This window comes from Emys orbicularis, chromosome 8, assembly GCF_028017835.1.
Source record: "Emys orbicularis isolate rEmyOrb1 chromosome 8, rEmyOrb1.hap1, whole genome shotgun sequence".
In the NCBI taxonomy this organism is placed as follows: domain Eukaryota; kingdom Metazoa; phylum Chordata; order Testudines; family Emydidae; genus Emys; species Emys orbicularis.
Window position 1 is genome coordinate 39,403,138 of NC_088690.1, and position 25,815 is coordinate 39,428,952.

At 38.2% G+C, this 25,815-nt stretch overlaps 1 protein-coding gene across 2 annotated transcripts in view; it reads right to left on the reverse strand.

Annotated features, from left to right (window-relative positions):
* Window positions 1–25,815, reverse strand: part of CDC14A (cell division cycle 14A) — a 149,370-nt gene that overhangs the window by 2,751 nt on the left and 120,804 nt on the right. Inside the window, exons 11-15 of one of the 2 annotated variants that reach the window (XM_065409094.1) lie at window positions 21,675–21,834; window positions 16,209–16,324; window positions 13,907–13,954; window positions 12,275–12,403; window positions 11,258–11,588 (exon numbers count right to left, since the gene is read on the reverse strand). In XM_065409094.1, coding sequence (XP_065265166.1) covers window positions 11,258–11,588; window positions 12,275–12,403; window positions 13,907–13,954; window positions 16,209–16,324; window positions 21,675–21,834 — 784 coding nt within the window. Of the gene's footprint in view, window positions 1–11,164; window positions 11,589–12,274; window positions 12,404–13,906; window positions 13,955–16,208; window positions 16,325–21,674; window positions 21,835–25,815 lie in introns of those variants that run through there. The other variant, XM_065409093.1, reaches the window with a different exon arrangement.

A 25,815-nucleotide genomic window follows, 5' to 3' on the forward strand; every position in this document is an offset into this window, starting at 1 on the left:
ACGATAACAAGCTCTTCATTTCTTTGCAGATTCAACCTTGTTGCTATTATCCCCAATACATTTCCTATTAAAAGCTTGTTAAGTTACAATGGTAGCTATAATTACAACTAAATTGCTGAAAGGTGCAATGGCTTTGTTTAGTTTTATTTACTTGAAATTTTTATTTCATTTATTTTTATTTATACAAAAGTAAAGCATTTTTTCCCCTCCATGATTGCAATCACAGTTGTAGCAATTTTTTTTTAAACCTTTTTTGCTGGGTGCACTGAAAAATTATCTACCTAAAGTTTTGGATCCCATAATATAATCCTTGTTTTACTGCCTGTGGATTATGTTTATCTTTTTTCACTACTTCAGTTTATATTTTAGATCTGTGTACATGTGCACTGTAAGTATGACCTATCATACTGAATTTGAATACTAATTTTTTTTAAAGTCCCTGAATCCACATTGGAGTTATCTGGCTTTGACAAAACTCAGAAATGATCTATTTTGAAGACAAGTAGAATTTAAAATGTGAAAAATAAAGAATTAGTAATAAAAGTGTTTTTCCTAATGAACATGATGAGGCAGTAAAAGTAAATTGAGTAATAAAAATAAGTAAACTAAGTTAAAAGGGATAATTCTAAAAAGGATATGCATAAGATCTCACCGGTGCTTTCTTATGGCATCCTGGTGTGGTCTGATGCAACTAATCATCAGACTAGGACTTGTCTACATATTGCCTAGTGGCCTTCATTCACACTAGCAGGGGTGTAATTTCTAATGCACACCAGTGTGTTCTGCACTAACTGGCCCATGTGGATTCTGCTCGTGCGCTCTAAAAGTTCCCTAATATGCATTAACATAGTCCTGTTTCAAATGGTACTACATTAATGCACACTAGAGAACTTTTAGTGTGCACCAGCAGGGTCCACATGGGCCAGTTAATGCACGACATGCTGGTGCACATTACAATTTACACCCCACTGGTGCATACTAAGGCACTGTGTGAACAACCTGCTAGTTACTCACAAAGGGCCTGATCCAGCAAAGCACCTAAAAGAATAACATTAAAGATGCAAATAGTCGTACTGGCTTCAATGGAATTACTAATGTGCTTCAAGTCAAGCTAGGGTTGCTGGAACAATTTGTATAATGGGGGTGCCGAGAGCCACCGAACCAAACAGTTTTCTTGGTATTGTAAAGACAATTTGAAAAACGTGGAAACAAAAATCTTATCCCACTGTGGTGGGATTCCGAGAATAACTCCATAAAATATAACTGAACTGTTTCTTATCTTTCAGTGACTCCATATCCAATATGTTGTAAATTTACAAGTAAAGGATATTTATTCTAATTACTAGTGTGGCAAACTCACTCTGCAATTTGAAAATCAAAGATCTCATGGGAGCTTTCTCATGGCATTCTGGTGTGATCTGATGCATGGTTAATGTATCATATACAACACATGACAAATGGAAAAAAGGGAAACAGATAACCTCTAATTTCTACAGATTGCTATGAAATTTAAAAAATTGATAAGGGATTTTGAAGACATCAGGGAAAAATCAATAGCTGTAAGGCTAAGAAAAATAAGATGAAGGAGTGTGTTTCTTTTTTGAAGATACTAGGGGAAAAAATCCAAGCAAGGTATTACAACTAGTAAGTACTTTTAGTAGATGGAGGTAGTAAAACTTATTAAAGATGCAGAAAAAGGCAGAAGCATTCAATAAATATTTCTGTTCTGTATTTGGAAAGAAGCAAAACAATGTATTGGTATCACAAGAGGATGATGAAGTCGTTTCCAGTCCATCAGTAACCAAGGAGGATTTTAAACCACATCTAATAGGAATAAACATTTTAAAAATTAGCAGGCCTGGATAATTTGCAACCAAGAGACCTAGAACAGTTGGCTGAGGAGATCTTTTGCTCACTGGTGTTAATTTTTTAATGAATCTTGAAATACTAGGGAAATTCCAGAAGACTGGAAGAGTGCTAAAGTTGTGCAAATATTAAACCAGGCAAGAGGACAAAATAATGGAATATCTGATATGGGATTAAACAGGGGTGGGCAAACTTTTTGGCCTGAGGGCCACATCGGGGTTGCGAAACTATATGGAGGGCCAGGTAGGGAAGGCTGTGCCTCCCCGAACAGCCTGGCCCCCGCCCCCTATCTGCCCCTTCCCACTTCCTGCCCCCCTCAGAACCGCCGACCCATCCAACCCCCCTGCTCCTTGTCCCCTAACCGCCCCCTCCTGGGCCCCCCGACCCCTAACAGTCCCCTGGAATCCCCCCCATCCAACCCCCCCTTCTCCCTATCGTCTATCCACATCCCCGCCCCCTGACAGGCCCCCCAGGACTCCCACGCCTATCTAACCGCCCCCCTGCTCCCTGTCCCCTGACTGCCCCCCCCCGGGACTCCCTGCCCCTTATCCAATCCCCCCACCCCCTTACCATGCTGCTCAGAGCAGCAGGAGCTCGCAGCCCTGCCGTCCTCGCTGCCCGGCAGGAGCGGCGGGCCAGAGCGCTGGCAGCGTGGTGCACTGAGGCTGCGGGGGAGGGGGGACAACAGGGGAGAGGCCGGGGGCTAGCCTCCCCGTCTGGGAGCTCAAGGGCCGGGAAGGACGGTCCCGCGGGCCGTAGTTTGCCCAGCTCTGGATTAAATGGATATAGAATTACAGGAAAGTAATATATTTAATGTCAGCCAGTATGGAAAACAGACCTTGTCAAACAAACCTAATTTCATTATTTGGTGAGATTACAAATTTAGTTGATAAAAATAAAAACACAGCTATAACATACTTTCACTTCTGAAAGGCATTTGACTTAGTATCTGATTATAAATTAGCACTTTACAATAGCAATAAAGCACATGTCAAATGGATTAAGAACTGGCTAAAAGTTCTCAGAAGCAGCTAACAATGGGGAATCATCACTGAATGGGGGTGTTTCAAGTGGGATTTCACAGGAATCAGTATAACAGGCCTGATGCTATTCAACCTTTTAATCCATCATTTGGAAGTAACTTTAAAATCACGGCTGATAAAATTTGCAAATGACTAAGATTGGTAGAATAGTTGTCGACGATAATAGGACACTGAGACAGAGCGATACGGATTGCTTGTTAAACTGGACCCATTAAATTAAAAGTGTTTTAATATAGCCAAATGCAAAAAACTATACACCTAGGAACAAGGAACTGGGGCCTGAATCGTGGAAAGCAGCGATTCTGACCAGGATGTAGGGGTCATAGTGGACAAGCAATTCAACATTAGCTTCCAGTGAAATGTAGCAAAAAGAGCTAATGCGATTTGTGAATGTATTAAGAGGGGAGTAGGGAGTAAGTAGGGAGTAAGGAGATAATTTTACCTCTATATGACATTGGAGAGACTGATGCTGGAATAATGTGTATAGTTCTGGTATCCACATTTTATAAAGGATGTTAAAAACTTGGAGAGAGTCCAGAAAATAACCATAAAGCAAGCTGAAGGCTGGAGAAAATGCCTTATATTATAGTGAGAGACTTAAACAGCTCAATCTGTTTAGATTATCAAAAAGAAGATTGAGAGAGGACTTGATTACAGCATGTAAGTACCTCCACAGGTAAAAAATACTGGGAACTAAAAGACACTTTAATTTAGTGGAGAAAAGCATAACAAAAAACAGTGGCTGGAAGCTGAAGGCAGATAGATTTCTAGTTTGAATTTGGCATACATTTTTAATAGTGAGGGTGATTAACCAGTGAAACAAACTACCAAAGGAAGTGGTGGATTCTCCATCTCTCAATATCTTCAAATCAAAACTGGATGCCTTTCTGGAACTCATGCTTCAGTCAAACACAAGTTATTTAGCTCAATACAGGGGTTACAGCAGTGGTTCTCAAACTTTTGTACTGGTGACCCCTTTCACATAGCAAGCCTCTGAGTGTGATCCCCCCATAAATTAAAAACACTTTTATATATTTAACACCATTAATAATGCTGGATGCAAAGCAGGGTTTGGGGTGGAAGCTGACAGCTTGCAACCCCCCATGTAATAACTTTGCGACCCCCTGAGGGGTCCCGACCCCCAGTTTGAGAACACCTGGATTACAGGGATATGCAGGAGGTCAAATCAGATGATCATCTAATGGTCTCTTCTGGCCTCTTTCTGCAACAGTAACTCAGATAACAATCCATCTGATGATGCATAAGCCAGAAGAGAATTCAGCTCTCTACCTTGTGTTTGTGACAGTTATGCAGGGCTGGCAGGAGTACAAGTAGTAAAAAAAACTTATTTTAGTCAGAAAAGTATGCCAATGTGACTTTGAATACAGGTAGCAAACTTATCTGTTGTGTAGGAAGGTGACATTTTCACAATCACTTTTTTGACTATAACCATACTTAAAGCTATTAGGCCATTGCACTGAAATCAGACAAATTACTGCTATTTCACAGGTTAAAAAAAATCATAAGCAACTGATGTTTTGTTACGATGCAAAAGCTGTATGCATATTTCTACCTATATTAGTTTAAGTATTTTCCTTCATTGATTCCGATTTACAGGAACTATGAAAAAACTCTATTCACAGCCAACTATACATTATTGAGAGGATTACAGCTTTTGCACTTAAACGGTACATATCATATTTGGCTGTGTACAATCTCTGTTCCTAACCAGTGAATGATAGTTAGAACATGAACTATTGGAAGATTATATCATTCTTGGTGAGAGGACATTACTGAGTCATATAAGGGTCTGATGGGGAGACAAAAGATTGAGTGTTTTAAAACAGGACAATTACATATCCTAGACAACATGACCCCTTTTATTCAAAGGCTCTCTCTGTCTCACCAAGCAACTTCCTAGACTACCTAAATAAATTCTATTTAGACCAGTGCTCAGTCATTTGGTTTTCATGATCACATGCAAATTAAAGTAGACATTTCTCCTCTCTCCCCTCTGATCTCTATCTCCCTTATCTAAGCCAGTGGTCCCCAAACTTTTTACCTCACCCCTGTCTGCCCCCTCCCATGGAGCCAAGTATTGGCTCCGGGGAGGTGGGGGGTTGGAGGGGGAGGAGGAGACACGGACAAGAATAAAAGGGCCGAGGCTGGGGACAGAGCTGGGGGTGGGAACGGACCCTTGGCTGGGGGCTGAGGTCTGCAGCTGTGGCCGGGCAGGCAGCCAGGACCCTGGGTGTGGGGCCAGCAGCCGGGGCCAGGAGTGGATCTGTGCAGCGCTCCCTCCCTACCCTCTGTGGGGACTGGGCTAGGCCCCAGCTGCGCCCCCCAAATGTTACTCCGTGCCCCCCTATGGGGACATGGCCCACAGATTGAAGACCTCTGATCTAAGCCAAGGCAACCCTGCTCCATTATGGCAGTTCACCTTTCTCTATTGGGTTCTCACTCTCTCAGAAAATGAAAAACAGCTGACTGGCTGAGAGCACCTGCTACCATTTTTGGGCCAGTTATTCAATTACCTCTCCTTTCTCAGCTATTTTATTCACCTGTGCCTAAATTTTCCTTCTGAAGTAAAAGTCTTCCCCTGTTAAAGCCATTTTTGAACCCAGTAATAAGACTAAAAGCTAGACATTAACAACAGGAGTATGACACTAATCAAAATAGGCGAAGAAATTACGTTACAGCTGGTGCTCCTTTTTTATTTGTGTCTAGGTAATGCACAAGATTCCAGAATAGTATTATGTATGATGTTACATAGCTGTATATAAGATATGATATGCTGCAAAACAGTTGGGTTAAAGATAGAGCAATAGTTTAGCTTTATTTCCAGTGGTCCTCTAATGCAGGTTTTTATTCTGTTTGTTAAAATGTTCACTTTTTTTGGAAGATGAGTTGCTGTGTAATGCTATAGGGATGCGGTGTAATTCTAAAAGGGATGTTAATTGTTGCTTTTAGAATGTCACATTTTGCACTGAACTTTCTAAGCTTTTGTAGTTTTGAGGATTCCTGGTTGGACTTCTTTACACTGCATGTGTTATTCCTCTACTAGTTTATAGCACCACTTGGTTTTATGATTCTTGATGTTTTACCGATCACATTGTGAATAACTTCACAAGAAAATGAAAACAGAGTGACAAAGTTGTTGTTGAATATATGATTAGTTATAAAGCATCTCATGCCAACAGGTCTCTGTGGGTGTGTGAGCCCACATGTGTTTGTTTATAGAATACACAAAAATTCTAAAGAAAAATACACAGTAAAGTGGCCAAATAATAAGACCAATAATCCACCTTCCATACAAAACCACCACCATCTCATAATATATAAATGGAAAGGAAACAAAACCACACTGATTCTCACTTGGAAGGATACAACAGAAGTGCAAACAAACAAACATTCAGGGGAGAGCATTTCAGGATTAGTGGACAGGGAAGGACCTGCATCCTTCCTTCTCAACTACTCCAACCCTAACTGCAGGCTGTGCCTTAAGCAAAGCAGTACTATAATTTGAAGTTTAAATAGTAAGACCTTGATGATTACCATTCACTGGGTGACAGATCATAGAACAGTGCATCATCAACTTTGATGGTCAAGTTCCGTAAACAGTCGTGCTGCCATGCTCTACAGAAGCTGCAATCTATGAGTAGTTTTCAAAGGAAACCTGCAACTAAGCACATTATAGTAACTCAGCCTAGAGGTCAAAAAGACTTGGATCACTGTGGTGTATCTATGGTCAGAAGAAAGGCTGCATTGCAGAATAGTTTGGTAATGAAAAAAGCCATTTTTGACCTTCCATGTTCAAATTCTGATAAAATGACACCAGAATTCAAAGCATATCAACCTGCCTATAGCATATTTTCTAAATGGATATGGCTACCACTAAATAAATGAAATCCTGTTGACATTTTCACCATTCCACCAGCAATACTTCAGTGTTGAGCCTCAAACAGCTATTTTATATCTATCCCGCTATTGAGCCAAACGGAAAAGGAGATAGAACTGCAGAGATCTGCAGTGACAGTAATACCGTATAGATCAATGACACCATGTTACATGGTCAATTTCTAAATGGCTAAATACATACACCGTTAACAACAATCGGGAAAAAACTGACCCAGTGGGACATCATATAGAAAAGATCCTTGTGGATGTTGAGTAATTCCCCCTTGACTAAATGAAACCTAACAGAATGACTACTTTAAATTTTTTCAAATGGAAGCATGTATCTACCACAGTCATAGGTGCCGACTCCATGGGTGCTCTGGGGCTGGAGCACCCACGGGGAAAAATTAGTGGGTACTCTGCACCCACCAGCAGCTGAGCTCCCCTCCCCCCATGCCCACCTCCTCCCCTGAGCACGCCGCATCCCCGCTACTCCACCTACCTCCCAGTGCTTCCCGCCCAGCCACAGCCAAACAGCTGTTTGGCTGCTCCGGGAGGGAGGGGGAGGAGCGGGAATGTAGTACGCTCAGGGGAGGAGGCGGGGAAGAGACGGGGCCGGGGCCGGGATTTGGGTAAGGAGTTGGAATAGGTGCAGGTAGGGGGCGGAGACTTTGGGGAAGGGGTTGGGATGGGAGCAGGACAGGGGTGTGGTCTCATGGAAGGGGTGGAGTCGTGGCAGGAACGGGGGTTGAGCACCCACCGGCAGGAGCAGAAGTCGGCGCCTATGACCACAGTTGCTTATACATTTTATTTACAACAATGAGAACTGATGAATAAAAAAAAATAAATGGACTATAGCCCATAATGAAGCTGTTAAAAATACAAAAAATGGTCCCGTCCAAATGTAACTCAGGGAAAAGCCATAGTTACAGTCTTTTACACTGTACCTTGGGCTCTGTTAGATTGAAAAGGAAGAGTATTGCAAGCTCTCCACTGAAAATGGCGGCGTTCCAGCTCCAAGATTTCCAAATTTAGCAGATGTTGATACGAGTGTGTGAGCTGATCTCAACAATTACAGGTGTGAATGGGAAGAGATGTGTTAGGACCCAAACCACACAAGGCTAAGCTCAATATCAACACCTTGAAATACAGCTGGAAACAAATAGGAAGCCATTGGGGTCTTTGGCATATTGGCGAAATTGTTCAAAGCCAATCTGACTAAAATAAATCACTGCATTCTGCATCATCTATAGCTTCCAAATGCCCTTCAGAGCTAAACCCATGTATAGCATTATGAATTTTAAGATCATGAAAGAGTGTTATTGAGGCCAGGTGCACAAAGGGAAAACTGTCAGAAACGTATTAAGGGGCACTTCTAACCATCAAGATTATAATTTAATTTAATTTATAATTAAATTAATGGAGATACCCTATCTCCTAGAACTGGAAGGGACCTTGAAAGGTCATCGAGTCCAGCCCCCTGCCTTCACTAGCAGGACCAAGTACTGATTTTTGCCCCAGATCCCTAAGTGGCCCCCTCAAGGATTGAACTCACAACCCTGGGTTTAGCAGGCCAATGCTCAAACCACTGAGCTATCCCTCCCCTAAAGAAGAAAAAAACATTCATATCATCCAAATGATGAGACTACTTAAGGTTTAGAAGTTTAGAGGAAACTGACTCTTTAACACTTTAATTGTTCTGATGAATGAATATTGCTATTTTTAATATTTAATTTGCTTCCAAGGTACCTGCCTGAAATGCTCAAATGCAGTCAGTCAGTCAGGGGAGCTTTCTGTCATATGAGCCCTGATTCTCTCTACCTACATGCCTATCCTCTTCCCTGCACTGTCCTGTCTGTGAATTCAGTCGTATAACATATAGATATCTGGGAACATCCATTAAGGATGACTAAAAAAAAAAAAAAAAAAGAACCAAGAACATTCATGGCTCTCCTTCAAGTTCAAGATCCTTATTTTGCTGCATGGCTTATTCCATTGTTTTAAAATGTCCATGCCTGCAAGGATGAATCCGAGCAAGTGGTGCTGTGTTACTAGATTATCCTGTCCTAAAAGCTGTACTCAGTCAATTATCGTGGCTAATCATTAGACACCCTACATTTATATGTAATCTGAGAACAAGATCTAGGTACAGCTTCCTTTAAGGAGGATCCTGTGTAAGGAAGTTACATTCATGGATGCCAGGGAATTCAAAATGTCCCTAGTAGGGCTGTCAATTAATCACAGTTAACTCAAGCGATTAACTCAAAACAAATTAACTCAATTAAAAATGTAATTGTGATTAATTCCAGTTTTAATTGCACTGCTAAATAATAATAGAATATCAATTGAAATTTATTATACATATTTTTGGATGTTCTTCTATATTTTCAAATATATTGATTTCAATTACAACACAGAATGCAAAATGTACAGTGCTCACTTTATTATTTTTGATTACAAATATTTGCACTGTAAAAAAGATAAACAAAAGAAATTGGGTTTTTCAATGTACTTCATACAAGTACTGTAGTGAAATCTCTATCATGGAAGTGCAACTTACAAATGAAGGGTTTTTTTTTTGCTACATAATTGCACTCAAAAACAAAACAATGTAAAACTTTAGAGCCTACAAATCCACTCAGTCCTACTTCTTGTTCAGCCAATTGCTAAGACAAACAAGCGTGTTTACGTTTACGGGAGATAATGCTGCCCACTTCTTATTTATGTCACCTGAAAGTGAAAATAGGCATTCGCATAGCACCATAGCTTGGTAGTTGTACTTCATCAACTTTACATTGATCATCAGTGATAATGCCAGCTGGGCTTCTAAGTGTTATATGGTATAAGAGATGCCATGCACTATTCCTGAGGTGTTACATTTATTTAAAAACAGTGATATGCAAAACCAACCGATGCCGCTTTTAGTTAGAGTCCCATTGGAAAGGAGTAGCGCACTGTCTGTTCTAAGACAACTGTCCCCATGCCCGCTCTCCCAAGAAAGTGCTGCCATATGTGGTTTTACAAACTGAACTTAATTTGAAAACAAGATTGGGGAGGCAGGGAGGAATGGCATAACTGCTATTTTCAAATTAATTTGAAAACTATTTTATTACAACTACAAGAAAAAACAAATAAATGAAACTTCACTATTTTTAAACAGACAAACAAAAAGAAAACGATACAGGCTGTTATATAGACCAAATCACCCCCCAACTATACATTTTATTGCAGATTGATATTCTTTAGCATTTTAAGTTGTTCTAAATTTACTTTTAATGCATTCTACTTAGAAATAGCAATTTTTTTTCCAAGGAGAAAGAACCTCAGAATATGATGGTCAAGACACAGCAGGGATGACTACAAAATTGCTAAAACGGAAGTAATACTGGGAAACATTTTTGATACAAAAAGATGCAAATATAAAGTTTTATAGAGACCTATCCCGTGATTCAGGGAGCCATCCCTACACATACATGAAAGCACTTATGTGTTTAAGCACAGGCGTAAGATATTAAAATTGTACTTCTTTAATATTTAATATGACTTCACATACTGGAATGATTTATTCTGGAAGTTTTCATAGGGTCTTAAAGGAACACTTGTCAACTTAAAAAAAAAATCACATTTGTGATTTCTCTCTTTTTTGTTTTAAAACCTCCTATTTTTGCCAACACCACTAAACATAACTGAAAGATGAGAAATAATTTCTCTATTTTTTCCTGTTTCTTTACTCTGTACATTTCACAATGTATAGTGAGTTCATTACTATATCAGTGTACCTCTGTGTGGTACACAGCAACAAGGGAGAAAACGCATTTACCTTTCCTCCCACTCTCACCCCCTCCCCCTCAAAAGGAAAACAGGGTTATAAAACCATGAAAAATAGAAGGTAGATTCTGGGGGATGGCATACTACTTTGAACTACTCAGTGTTTGAAAATGATGAGTTTTCAACAGTGCCCATTTAAAGAACTGAGTTGATTCATTTTACGCATATTTATTTTCAATTAGTGTGGTATATATATACAAAGCAGTTCCTCTAATATTACTGTATAAAGACACCTATGATATCTAATGATCCAGGAAGATCCTATACTACATAAATTGAAATTCTCAAACTAAAAGTTATAACACGAATGATTTGAAATGGAAAATCTAGAGGAAAAAAAACTCCAAATCAGAAGCTGTAATCATGAAAGGTATTTTTATAAATTGTCTACTTTCATAACACCTTTCTCTGAGCCAAATTCTGGAGAAGCAAAAAGGAAGCAGCTGAAAGAACATTAGAAACAGACAAAGATGCTATATGCATTCAGAAAATTTTAAAAGATAAGGGATTAGAAAGTTGCTCTGAGATTGTTAAGAGTTTTTTTGTGATAGTTTTGGCTGAAGAAGCAAGGTAGATAAGCTTCTGTCATGTCCCTGAGAGGGCTTTTGTGGCTGTGAACTTACAGGAATTGAACGACTCAGGTATCGTGCCGGAGAAGTAGTTAACCCCATAAAGGAGGGTTGGTAGGTGCTGTAGTCGTCATCTGTCCCGGTGCCATGAGAACTGGCATGACTGTTGAGGTTGGTGCCATTATTGCTGCTTCTGTTGTACAGGTTGTTGTTCAGCTCATGGTAATTTCTGGTAGGCAGCTGCAAGCTGCCATTCAAATGACTGGAGATATGGTTTACAGAAAAACCTGTCCTAGAGGATGATGACATCATTTTGCTCTCTGTATCATCTGAAGCGGCATACAGGTTCCCTAGAGAACTGCCTAGCCTGGAGTTTACGGAAACGCTGAGTGGAAAACATGTGGGAAAAATACATGCAATGTATATACATGTGAAGATTTCACACACAAGACATTTAAAGACATTAGGGGAAAATGACAAGGTCCATTCTGGCACATATAAACAGTGGTAGCACACAGCTTCATTTTCTCTCTGAAATAATGAAAATCCAAGTTCTATACAAATTACACATCAAAAGTAGTAATATAAGACAAGATAAAGGAGCCAAAAAGCTATTTCATAAATATCCTGAGAGTAAAAAATAGGATGCCTTTAGTTCACTAAAGCACTTACTTGGGCTAACAGAACATCTCATTTCATCTTAATGAATGAATATTCATTATGTCCAGAGGTTATGGCAAAATCCATGAACCATCGTGAATTTCATTTAACATTCTACATTATTCAGAATAGCAGAAATATCTAAGCTGTTACCTAATGGCAACAAATGAAAAGTTCATAATAAGGACATATGATCTCCCACTTAGTATTTTATTGAGATGAACAGAATTTTATAGATATTAAAGTTTTGGGAGTGTTCCCCACTAATTTATATTCAATCTCAGACATAAGTGACAAATGTATAAAGCAAGAAAAATGGCCTATTTCATAATTTGTCATGTGACTTTAGAGAAAGTGACATAACCCTCCCTTAAACTACCCAAAAAGCCATATAAGGACAAGAAAATGTACCTTTTTAAATTAGATCCTAAGGACGTAGGGCTTCTGCTTATTCTCTTTGCAGATGGTGAAACAGCTGCTGCCACCTTGGAGGACTTCAGAGGAGACATGGACCCTTGTGAACTACTTGAACTATTCAATCTGAAAAAGTACAAAGCTTTAATGGGGAGCAAGTGAACTCAAATATGAACTTCAGAAATAATAAATTGTTTTAAATATCTGAGCCAAGATTTTAAGAAGTGGGTGCCAAAAGTTAGGCTTCTAAATCCATATTTAGGCACTTAAGTAGGTGGCCAGATTTTTCAAAAGTGCTAAGTACTCAGCAGTTCTCATTCACATCAGTTTTGAAAAATCCCAATTTTTAAAAAAAAAATCTTTACTCTGATTTGCTCCTATTTATGCATTTTTGCTAATAAACCCTGGGTATGTTTAAAGAACAAGAATGAAGATAATTTTACATATTAAAAGATCACATCAGTTTGTTAGTCACAGCCACTGAGTTTTTCCTCAATGTATCAAGTCACTTACTTGGTTAAAGGCTCCGTGAGCATGCTAAAATTTTGAAGTTGCAACTGCCAATTTTAGATTGAACACCTGCAGCTGATAAAGCTCATTTCTGTTCCTAAATTCTGCTCTTCATTCTTGTGTTTTAGGGGTTGGTCCTGTGAGATGCTGTGCACCCTCGCTTCTAAATTATGTCAAAAAGTACTTTTCTAGGATTGGGCTTTTAATAACTAAGTAATATATGACTTAATAATAACAGAAATATGGTGCAGTAGGTTTCTCAGAAATATTTTTGGGTAAGTCCTAAAGTCTAGTGGCAATGTGATATCCTCTCACTCCCATAGCTGGCAGATCAATATGTTCAGCTTTGTGTTCTTAAAAGGTTCCAACGGAAATATCATGGTAATAATGGTCTTAGGTGGGAGCTCCTCTAAGTGCATGCCAAGGAGTTTGAGGTAGACAAAAGTAAACAAGGGGAAATGGAGATCAGCCCCCTCAAAAATCATGTCTCTTAAAATCACATTGGGGATAATTGTAGCCAATATATTCTTTTGTTTACTAAATACTATCTCCCAGATAGTACTATTTATCTATCTTAGATACCAGGTGACAGGCACAATGGAAATAACCAACTGCTGGAGATAATGATTCAAATTTTTCTTTTTAAATGTAGTACCATTTCTAAGATGGTTCTTAATATTAACACCACTTTTCATGCTAAATTGTATTATCTTTAATGTGGCACAAGGTTTGCAGAAATGTTTAACTCTGATCCAAGTCACAAGTCAAGTAGTGTCCTTCTAGTCTCTAAAGGACATTTATCAGTTTCATAAAGTTACTATACATTTTACACAACAGGCAGACTTTATTCAGGAAAGGCCCAGTTATAAGACTAAAAAAGTTTTATTCCACCATTACTAGAAGTCTAGCTGTGCAAATTAACTAATTGTTTTCTGTCCCTTGAATGGGTGCTTAAAATAGATTTTAATATCAATATCAGAAGTCTGACAAATTGCTATTAATCAAACTGATAAGGCAAAGCACTAAAACGTTAAAGAGTAGAAGATCAGACGTTTTAAAAAAATGAAATTTAAATGCACTAAACATTTTCTCACAAGTTTAACTAAGTAAAATAAATACCTGAAAGGTTGTGATATTGATCTGGTGTGCAATTTCATATCTTCCAGCCTAAAGTAATTAAAGCAGCTTGTCACACAAAAAATTATGAAAGCATAGTTTCAATCTTTTAGTAAATATAAGAACAAAGACTCTGACTTGGGGATTGTTATTATTTATGTGCCGCATACATAAAGTAGAAAATGCTTCATATAAATTGTGAGATGCATCATAAAAATATATAATTTTTTAAACTGTACTCCTGAAACATTGTTTTTCAACTACAACCATCAAACCTACATTCAGCTGCCATCTCCTGTCATACAATACCAGCTTCATACGTGCATAAGAAAATTCTGTTATAAAAAGCCAACTATGTAGGTATTTATATGGTCCTCCTCCTCTTCATAGTATATGAACTAAAGGATAGAAATAAAACCTCTATTCCTTCTTCACCTTTAAGGGTAGCTTGAAAATAGGTTAGAAGACTGGAAGTCTTTGGTCAGCTTACTGTGGAAAAGTTGCAAACTTCATTTTTCATGTATTTACTTCTGAATGTGGGGAGTACTATTCATGATGTCTTCAGTTTTAAAATCCTTCTATTTGAAACTGCACAATATGTTTAAATACAGACTTCAGCATCAATTTTTTTGCATAGACAATGTTTTACAATTATATCTAAAAATAAGAAATTTTTGAGCAGAAGGGGGAAAATATAAAAGGAAATCAAAAGTATGAAAAAGGGACCCAAATATTAAACATTCTTTTTATGTGCAGTTACTAAGCAACAGCAAAGCATTTTGACTTGAACTGTTTGTAATTAAGATTACATTTGAAATGGCATTTCATTTAACTGTTATCCTTGAAGACTTTCATTTAGTTATTGTTTTACAAGATGGAACTCAAAACTCATTATGAGAAATACAGATAAATAATTTAAAATTGGAACCAAATATGTTGTTAATTATTTTCACAGGAATGTAAACTTTTATATGGTGAATAAGTGTACATTTATAATATGACAACAATTGATACTTTAGATTTTGAGTTGCATTTTTCAAATTTTCATTTGGTGCCTGATGGTACAGGGTTATTTTAGTGAACAGCAGCAAAGAAAAGAAATACAGACATGGAAAGGAATAGAACAATATTATATTCAGTTCTGTCTTAGAATATTTCTAGCATAACTAATTAAGGCTCAGACATAATAAAAAAATCTCTTTACTGCTGCAGTAGCAGAGAGAATAATTCTCTCCTTTGGAATGCAAGTTTTATTTTAAATTAAATATCCTTGTTTGATAATACTACCTCTTTAAAGTTTCTCCAATTCTGCATCTCTCTTAGCCTTTAGGACTCCCACCATTTTTATCTGCTTTAACTGTCCTCATATCAGGAAGCAACCCTACCCACTTGCTGAGGGACAATACATGGCACTTAGTATGGTGCTTGCCGCAACTCCCTAGGGGTTGCTGTTGAGAAATACAAATCATTTTTCCAAGGTTGAAAGGGTACTACCTCCCAGTTCATAACAGGAGACAGGGAACTGAAATCCATTTTCTACTTTGGGTCTTCACAGAGAACTTCCATTAGATTACTCCCCTTTAGCTAAAATGAGTTCCCCCTTCTTGAAATGTGGGCACTGACCTTTTACTTGGCTTAATTACAATGCTGTATGCACATATTACATTGCATCAGTAAGTTGTTACAGTTATGAAAGCTTTTACACCACAAAGCAGTATCTGGCTACCACAAATGCAGTTCAGCTAATATCAACAATATCAACTGCTAACATTAACCAATCTTGAAGGGCAGCATGAACAAACTTGACAAACACCTAAGTCTGAAGAACCCTTGAAGAAGAAAGCTTAAGATTGTGGTAGAAAGCAATGAACTTCAAAGCTAATAACAAATCTGTATAAATGTAACATTTATAGTGGGTAGAAAGCGGTGTGGTAATATGGTGGACTAAGGACAGGACTAGGAGCTAGAAACTTGAGTACTAATTATTAATATTTATTGTTTGTTGTTTAGTGTATTACCATAGCAACTAGGGGTCCCTTAATACCAGCTCTAAGACTAACCACTTCTGTAGTCTTAGGCAAGTCATTTAACCTCTCAGTTTCAGATTCCACATTTGAGTGCCTACTTAACTCACTGAAAAGTTGGCAGTATTAATGTCTGTAAAGTGATCTAAAAATGAAAAGATCTACATATCATAACTTGTAAGTGTCAGAATTATAAAACAAAGAAACAGACAAGCATATGCTTTTCATAAAGAATTAGTACACACTGAATTTAATAATACAAAAAGTTAGAAGAGGATTACCTAAGAGCTCCAGTTGTAGCAGATCGCGGCTGTCTCTGACTTTTTAAGGCACGAAGTTTGTCTCCCTGTGTCATGCCGTTCTTAGATTCCAACTCTGCATTGTCTTCAAAGTCATTCTAAAACAAAGGAAGATGCATGCTAATAAAAATACAAAATCTTTAGAACACTAATCTAATTTCAGTGCCTGAAAGATTACTTCTGCTTTGCAGAGACTACAATTTAAGGGTCAGATAGTGCAATTATAAACAAACTAGGGAAATACTACCTAGCTGGAGCTACTATAAGGTGGGTGCATAACTGGTTGGAAAATCATTCCCAGAGAGTAGTTACCATTGGTTCAGAGTCAAGCTGCAAGGGCCTATCGAGTGGGGTGCCGCAGGTATCAGTTCTGCGTCCAGTTCTGTTCAATATCTTCATAAATGATTTAGATAATGGCATGGAGAGTACATTTATCAAGTTTGTAGATCATACCAGGCTGGGAGGGATTGCAAGTGCTTTAAAGGATAGGATTAAAATTAAAAATTATCTGGACAAACTGGAGAAACAGTTTGAAGTAAACAGGATGAAACTCAATAAGGACAAATGCAAAGTACTCCACTTAGTAAGGAACAATCAAGTGGAAATGGGAAATGACTGCTTAGGAAGGAGTACTGCAGAAAGGGATCTGGGGGTCCCTTTCAGTCCTACGATTCGATTCACTGAATGTAGGCAAACCGCTACTAACTTCAATGGGGCACTATGTAAGCACACATCCACATGGATGCATTTATAGGATCTAGCCTTAATTATGTACTGAGTCGGAGACAAGTGACAGAAAACACTGGAAATAAAATAGGAAATATTTTGTAACAGATATTTCAGTTGTTATGGAACTCAGGAGTCCTAATTCAGACCTCTACTATCAGGATAACAAAAGCTTCTCCTTATTCTTACTATACACTTTGACTTAAGATCAAGAGTAGAGCCTTCAGATTAACACCAAGTAAAAGAAATGGATACATTCTTGTGCTATGGATTATGAAGCAAGTGACTGAAAAGATTAATTCCTCTAGTAATGGAGTGTGAGAAGTGAGGAAAGAAAGAAACTTACAAGATCTTTAGAGCAATGCAGTTCTGGAAGAGTTCAGCTCTGCTATTAAAAACAATATCAGGGAAAACACAAGAATAAAAAGAGAATAGTATTCTAATTTAGGAATGTATCCCACTGTTTATCAGAAGGATTAAAAAAGCATTTTGAACTCCAAGCACTTTAAAAAATTCAACTAAGACAAGTGTTTCTCAAAAGTCTGCTCCAGGTCATTAAGACAAAAGGAATATTCAAGTGAATGCCAAAATGTGTTATACTACAAAACAGAGCACATTTTAAAAATATCTTAGTATTGGGTCATTTACCAATAAAGAAGTGTTAAGAAAGCACTTAACAGCTGTGTACATTAGTAAACTTCATAGCATATGTAGGATTTGATCATGCCCCAATGAATCAAAGGAGTTTTGCCATTGACTTCAGTGGAAGCAGGATCACATCCATACTGAGGAATCTAAGAAGCTACAGATTATCTTCCACTGAACTCTGAATTTAATAAAAAAAAAGTAGTACAAGTTAGGGCATTTCAGACTCAAGATCCTCTGTATAGCTCGGGTTATGTATTTCCCACAAAATAAAAAGTATGATACAAAAAAAACTTTTGGTAAATAGCATAATAGGAAAAGCAAGGGAAGTAAAGATTCAAGTGCCTTAAGTTACAATTTTAATAGGAAAAAAATATGGAAATTTCACACTATAATAATGAGGTGACATTAAACTAAACAAGAGACGAAAAAGTGTGGATGGTTCCAAGTTCCCAGAGAGTTCGCTCTATTCTAAAGTTGTGGCAGAGACAATCAATAATTATGATTTTTAAAAGAACTTGGTAACAGCAGTCATACAAACAGCACATGTCCAGCTTCACCGCAGATCAATGCCTCTTCTCACTGTTCTCTGATACAATCTCTGAATACAGCTTTCATGAAGAATACCAGACCTACCATGTGATCTTCCATTTAAATTGGACTGACTACATTATGCTGAATGGCTACTTAGACACAGTTTCTATTTTTAATGGTCCTTAGCCAGATAAATGCATGGCTTTTGAAGCAATTTTAATCTAACACTGCAAGAATTCTTATAAATATTTATTTGGGGGGGGGGGGGAGAAGGAGGGGAATCTAAATTACCTGATCTTAAACTTCAGTAATTTAACTCCTTAAAAATACAGTAAAAAAGCAACTTAATTATGTACTATCATAACCAAGCTTTTATAGAAACTTAAACCAATTTACATTACAGAAAAAACAAAAGCACCCCCAAAATAAATTCTCTTTATTGTTTAGAAATAACTCTTACAACTCAAAAATATCCAAATAGATTTTTTTTTCTAATTTAATATAGAAGTTAAAATTCCTTCCATCCAAAACACTACCTACATAATTTGATTTAGAATTTTATTTTGTTTTTACATCAAAATTAAAAATATCTGAAAAAAAGGTTGAAAATGGAACACTGTAAAACAGAAATCTGGCTAAGCAAAGCAGGAATCGATACTCCTTTTATAATTATTTCAAAAAAGAAATATTTACAGAAAGGAAATACTGAAGAACTTTAACTATTCTGTGGATAATGCAGGTGATAGGGTTAATGCTTTGGTGTCTAAGATCCAAACCACCTGATTTCTAACCAAGTCTGGGCTCTATGCCTGTCCCGCATGCTCCAGCTGCTATAGATGACTGGGGTCATTGATTGGTTACTACCTGCAAGGACTAGGGAGAAAAAAATGGAGGGATTTGTTTCTGCCCATTTGCTGGCTGGTAGCCATTTTTGCTTTGTTTCAACGCCACCCCTTCCCACCTTATATGACATGGTATACCTCTTATGATGCTGAGGGCTATGCTGATCACCAAATTTTATTTGGGGTCTGGAAGGGATGTGTCTCACATAGCAAAAATTGGTAAACTGCTATGCAGACCGTTTCGCCTTCCATCCAACATCCCAGAGTCTAGTTTACATTACACTTGTTGCAATTCTGGTGGATTCCAGTACCGTGACTGGGTTAAGAAAAAGACCCAATGCAAGGTCCCAGTAACCCAATGGGCTGCTTGGGTACAGGCCCCAAGCATCACACTGCATGAAGCGGTATGCCTGCTTCCATGTCTCATGCAGCGTGGGGCTCCCCATCTCTCATCTTTCCTACCTCCAGTATGGATGAGGGAAATGGATTGGGATTCTGGCTTCATACCAGGTCACTGGGCAGGCCTGAAGGTATAAAGGGGGCATTGCCATAATCTCCATCTTCAGGTTTGTAAAACCCGGGGTCACTGGTGCCCAGTAAAATTTGACTCTGGAACAGCCCAGTTGGGTATTTCGAGGAGTGCTTCCTCATTGGTTAATAGTTTAATAAAGCTCTGGCCTCTGCATGTAACCATACTCTGGCATGTGTCTCATTGCTTCCATGTCTGCATCGATTAAGATGAGCTAGTAAAGAAACTGGCAAAGATTTTTTCTGAAAAAAATTGTAAACAATATCTGTTAAAAGTGAACGTCTACAACATCTGCAAACAAAATTTGAGACACTCATAAGCTCTTTCCATTTCTAGGTCTTTATTCTTTAACCGGATGAAGTCACAACCATCAGAAACAAAGTGCTGGAGGTTAGCAAAGATGAAAAATTGCTATGGGGGCAGTATTTTACCATTTTTTTCATTTTAATGATGTGATCATTTCTTAGCATATGAACTCTGTAACAAGACTCCAATACACAAATAGTCAGAGAGTTTAAACTATGAACTTGCCAAGTTGGTTGATCAAAGGCCTGTGTGAACAAGTAGGTCCTGAAACTACTCCCAAAAGGACAGCAAACACTGGCTCTAGGGAACTAGCAGAAGGAATGAATTCCTCCAGCAAAAAAAGCCCTCAATTAAGAATGGTCTGACAACAACACAATCAGTTCCAGTTAGCAGACTACAACATCAACCCAGTTGATCCTAAAAGCTGCAGTAGAAAGCAAGAAATGCACTCTCCCAGAAAACTAGACATTTAGGATCTTCACAGATCCTAAGCAACAAACTGAATTACAATTGGACACAAATAGTTGCCAGAATAGAATACAGTATCATTGTTGTATACTCAGAGTGACCCATTCTCAAAAGACAAAAAGGAGCTCAGGAGAGCTGACAGTTTCTGAAAGAGACAATATTAAAGGTGCAACAGCAAACTATCCCGATACAAAGGAAAGACAGGAAGAATAGCAAAGATCAGGAGCAATGTAATGACCTGAAAAAATCAAAGAGGAATCCTACAAAAAGTGGAAACGGATAAATTGCTAAGGAGAACAAATGAATAGCACAAGCACGTAGGGACAAAATCAGAAAGGCTAAGGGACAAAATGATTTAAACCAAGTAAGGGACAAAAAAGGCAAGGAAAAGAGGTTCTATAAATACACTAGGAGCAAGAGAAATATGAGGGAAAGTGTAGGTCCTCTGTTTAGCTGGAAGGAGAGCTAATAACTGATGACATCAAGAAGACTGAGATGTTTAATGCCTATTTTGCTACACTAAGGATAGCTGACCAAAGAGGAAATGTCTCCACAGCTCTGTGTACTTTTTGTGATTCTCATCACAGAGGAGATTCACTTACACTTCTTGCTAAGTACTTGAAAATCAGCCAGTGGAAATGAGAACTTCAGCTACTCAAGTGATTGGGGGAGGCAGTGAAGTGCTACCTTGCAGCAAAAAGCACTATTGGGACGGCCTAGGACATAGGATAAATCTAGAATTACCGGTATATTGAAACCGGAACAAATTCTAGGTTTCAATAGAACTGGCTGGAAAACCAGGATGACTGAATCAATGGAGTTGCCAAAGAGTCGCACAAGGCATGCCATCTCCCATTTCAGTGGGTAGTGGCCAGGGTTTGGTTAATTTGTTTAGCTGTTTTTCTTTCGTCAAAATACTAAATATCAGGTAGCTACCATATTCTTTCAGCCAACATATTTACCAATATAGCTATTCTCATCCTGTCCTATCAAGATGCTAACCTTGAATTTACTTTTTGAAATAGATAACAAATAAGCTTTAAGTTTTATTTTTGTATTGTTTATCACAAATATTCATTTTTCAAACATTTTTTCCTCAGAATCTACATTCATTTTGAATTCTACTTTTTCCATCACTGATGGCTGTTTTATCATTTTGGCTGTTTTCTGCTCTTCTTTTTCATTATTATTAGTATACACCGAGGACATTCTTCATTCTTTTTATTTTTACTGTCTTCATTTAATATGTATATGTTTAAAAGGATCTATTTTCTTCTTGCATTCATATGTGATTTTTATAACAGGCACTATATTATGGGGAAAAAACACTAAAATTGGGTATAGTTCATTATTAAACTATCTCCCTGTTGGTGTATGATTCTTCCAGTGAATGCTTACCTCCACACATTGATCCAAGTTTTGTACTTTACTAAAACTCCCACTGATTGAAAGGTCATCCAAGCCAGAAAGAATTTTATTCACAGGTCCATCATCAGCTGATTGTTGTTTCTGTTTGGATCGGTAGAAGTCTCCTTGGATCCACAATGCTGCTTGCTTCCTGTTTAATATTAAACCAAAACCAATCAGTATCAACCACAAATTTACATGCAGACAAAACTGGTGAGAGAAACATGCCAAACCATCAACTGAGAATATTTTTTCTTTTATATAGCCTCATAAATACATCGTATAATAAATGGATACATCTCTTCTTCGGTGGTAAATTAAAAAAAGTCATAGAACAGATATGAATGCCTGTATGGTTTTGTGCATCAAATATATATTTTCCAGCTGTCCCTTGCTCCAAAATACTTTAGGATTTTGTTTAAAAGAAGCTTATCTGAATCAGAAAAAAACAACATGCTGCAGAACTCAGTCATTTTGGAACAATATGTTAAAGCCACACCCACAATGCATGACAACGGGGTGTTGTGTGTGTGCTATTACTGGCAAATTTGGGGTGTGTGGATTAATCATAAGTAGCAAAACCATAGCTGAGTTATGCAGGAGATTGGGGGAAGTATAGTACTAAGGTAAAGAGAACCAAGCTGCAGGAATGGAAGGAATGGGTAGATAGTTTTTAGATGCGTGGGAGAAAAAAATAGTAGCATTTATTCACTGTGACACCCATTTATGGGATGGGTGAGCTTGCAAACTGGAGATAGATTAAACTGGAAGTTCTTTAGGACAAAAACTGTTTTTGTTGTGTGTATGCACAAATGCCTAGCACAGTTTGCAGCCTATACACACTACTGTGTTTCATATTAGTAGTAATAATGGAGAGTAGAGAGATGAATGAGAGAATTTTCAGTAACACATTTCTGTTAGGAATGTCTCTCCTCATTCATAACAAATGGGTAATGCCTCTCTCCTGTGGAATTTGCAGGTAGTCCAACAAGGCACAAAGACTAAGCCCCATGGTTCAACTCAGGCTACCAGAAGAGTTTTTCCAAAGCTACAGAAACACTCCAGGATCTGAATATTAGCAGTAAGACAACAACTTAAAATGTAATTGCCTGTTAATATAATTTCTAAGTCTCCCTTTAGAGAAAATATTCACTTTGTTACAAATTGTGTTTTAGTCATTTACCAGACTTCCAAGGTGGTTGAATGAAGATGGAAGCTATTATCAAAAAAAATGATCAGGTAAGAAATTTCTCATACTGCTGTATAGGTTCTCCCCTCATTCATAACAAATGGGAATTAGTGAACAATGAATGATTCACAGAAGTGTGGAGGGCAGGTGTGGGGTAGATACTAGAGTAGTACTATAGTAGAATTATTATAGTAGAATAAGCAAAAATTAAACTGTGCCTCCCAATATAAAGCAAAAGCTCTGTAATGTAAGGAACATTATTATAGTAGAATAAGCAAAAATTAAACTGTGCCTCCCAATATAAAGCAAAAGCTCTGTAATGTAAGGAACTATTTGGGAACACAGTAGCAACTTCCTACCAAAGGATGCCTCCTGCAGAGGAATGGAAACCTTTGACTTTCTTCCTCAGGTAAGGCTCAGACACTTTCTTCCCATAAAAATGCTTGAGATATATCTTTGGAGCTCTAGGAATGCCTATTTGTGCCAAAGAAGTGCTGAGGACTGGAACAAAACCATATGAGAGCTATTTCCCAGGAATTGTGGTAAGAGAAACCTACCTTGGGCAGAAAGGTTTCTGGAGCTATAAGAATAATCTTTTTTCCATGACAAAAGGAGTATGGGTTCTTGTGATGGCAACTAGAAAGGCCACCCACAGACTTGTCTAATCTGTTATTGTTTAATCTCAACATCAGTTGGAGACTGCAATATACCTGCATAAAGAATGCTGGTAGGGCAGTTACCTACTTTTCTCTGGTGAGACCAACTATCCTGGGGAAACTCTAGTGTCTCTGATGTGGTAAACTTTGTGATTATTAAATCTGTGTAACAGAAACATCTACAGGCTGGTTCCAGTTGTTCTGGGCACTGTAAAAATATAACAGAGACCATCCCTGCCCCAAAGAAATTGTTTGTCCTCATACCAGAAACTGAATTTGCAAAACCAATGCCTTTTCCTAGTTGAGTTCTGTCTTGAGTCCAAAATGTATCAGTGAGGTTAATGGAGAAATGCTGAACTACACTTTTCCTTCAACACCCAGGCTGTTAACTGTGAGTGGTCCAGGTCTGGACAAAGAAGAGATCCTTGCTTTAAGAGGTCTGGTCTTTTGTTGCACATGCAATGGAGGTTCTTTGGCTGCCTAGCAAGTCCAAACAACTGCCTTTTAGGCAAGTGGTGGTCTAGAAGGAGGAGACTTCATCTCTCTATGTTTAAAGACAGCAGATCTGCCTTGGGCATTATTTCCTTTACCTCAGAAAAGGTCTGACTTCTGGTTATTCACTGATTTCGGAAGGGATTCAGGCCCCGTGGGAAAGTTATTCCATAAAACCCACTACAGGGTTTGATGCACCTTCTTCTGAAGCAGCTGCTACTCTGGCTACTCTCAGACAGAACACTGGACTCAATGTACCTCCGTGGTCAATCTTGTATGGGTATTCTTATATTTTTGCTCAGCATGCAATTGACAGAGCTATCAAAATGAAGTAAAACAATGAGGTAGATTGAGATTTTGGACATTTGTATAGCAGAGGGTCAGAGCTGGAGAGAGAGCTGGATGCTTCCCTTTTTCTAAGTCAGGGATCATAACCCCAGGATCATCTAATCTTCTGTGTACGCTCCCCACTTTGTGTGGCTTGTTTCCACAATGAGCATGCAAAGGCTCAGAGTGAAAACTGGGTTGGCTTTCAGCATATTGTCTGTATTTACCTGCCTAAAAGGGGACATTCAGATATGTACTGTGAATGATGCTTATTTTTGTATTGCATACAACAAGTGGTTCCATGCTCTCAAAAGGACTTTTTGGAGGAACATTCTGTGAAGTCCTGCTCAGGGAATGATATCAATGCATAATGCCAGCAATCCTAGCTGCTAGAGATAACTGGCAAGGATGACCACTGTCAGTGACTTCAAAACTCAGAAAAAAATGCAAAAAAAAAGAATAGTCTGCATGCTGCTACAAGGATCTGATCAGAATGTGAACCTGAAAACTTTCACACTGAAAGCAAGGATCCTACCCCAGACAACAAAGCCACTTGCTTGCCACCAAACAGATGTTCCTTACTAAGTATAGGGAATATTTTTGGTCTGAATGGCTACAATTTAGGCTTTGAAATTTTTATGCAGTCTTCCTCACCCTTATGGTTTATGGGATTTTTTGCATGGAAGTCCTCTTTCTGAGGGGTGACATCTTTTCATTAGTGGGGCTACTCCTCTTCCAATGTTAGGCTCCTAAAACTTATGCAATTTCTATTTTTTTGTAATATAACATTTTGGCTAAAACCAAATGTTAAACTAAAAGTCCCCATTTGGATATTACGATGTCCTCAAAGATGGTACATGTGGAAAACCCTGTACCGAATTATGATTGAAGAGGGAAATAGATATTTTATTATAATTAATATTGATGAACTCCTTGCGAGCTAGTGGTTTCCTGTCCTGTGACAGTCATGCAGGGTTTTTTTGGGACAAATACCTTGATTGTGGGAATAATCTGTTAGAAAGACCAAGGAGCCTTGCTTCCCCAGGGTGGCCAGCAGATATCGGAGTACTTCAGAAGAAACCTAATACCAATCAAGGCTTTACTCAGAAAAACAGGAGCCAGTTTGAACATGGGAAGGGATTTATCTCTTACGTCCCTGTAATCCTATGATGGTATAGCTGCATATGGAACATGCCTCTGCTGTAGGTACAGACTACCTAAAGTGCTCCTTCTAATCTAATGTGGAGCCAGCTCATGAAGATGGGGAGGGACAGAGAGACACCTCTTGCTACTCTTCAGATTCTGATTCCCTTTCCCTGTCAAAGTGAGGGTCTACAGGCAGTAAACAAGAAATAGGCACAATTTTTATTCCACTGGAGTCTGAAATCTGAGACCCTTTCCTTGGGAGAGTCAGGGTTCATGGGCTAAAAGCTAGAAAGGCACAATACCTATTATGTTGCAGCCTGAG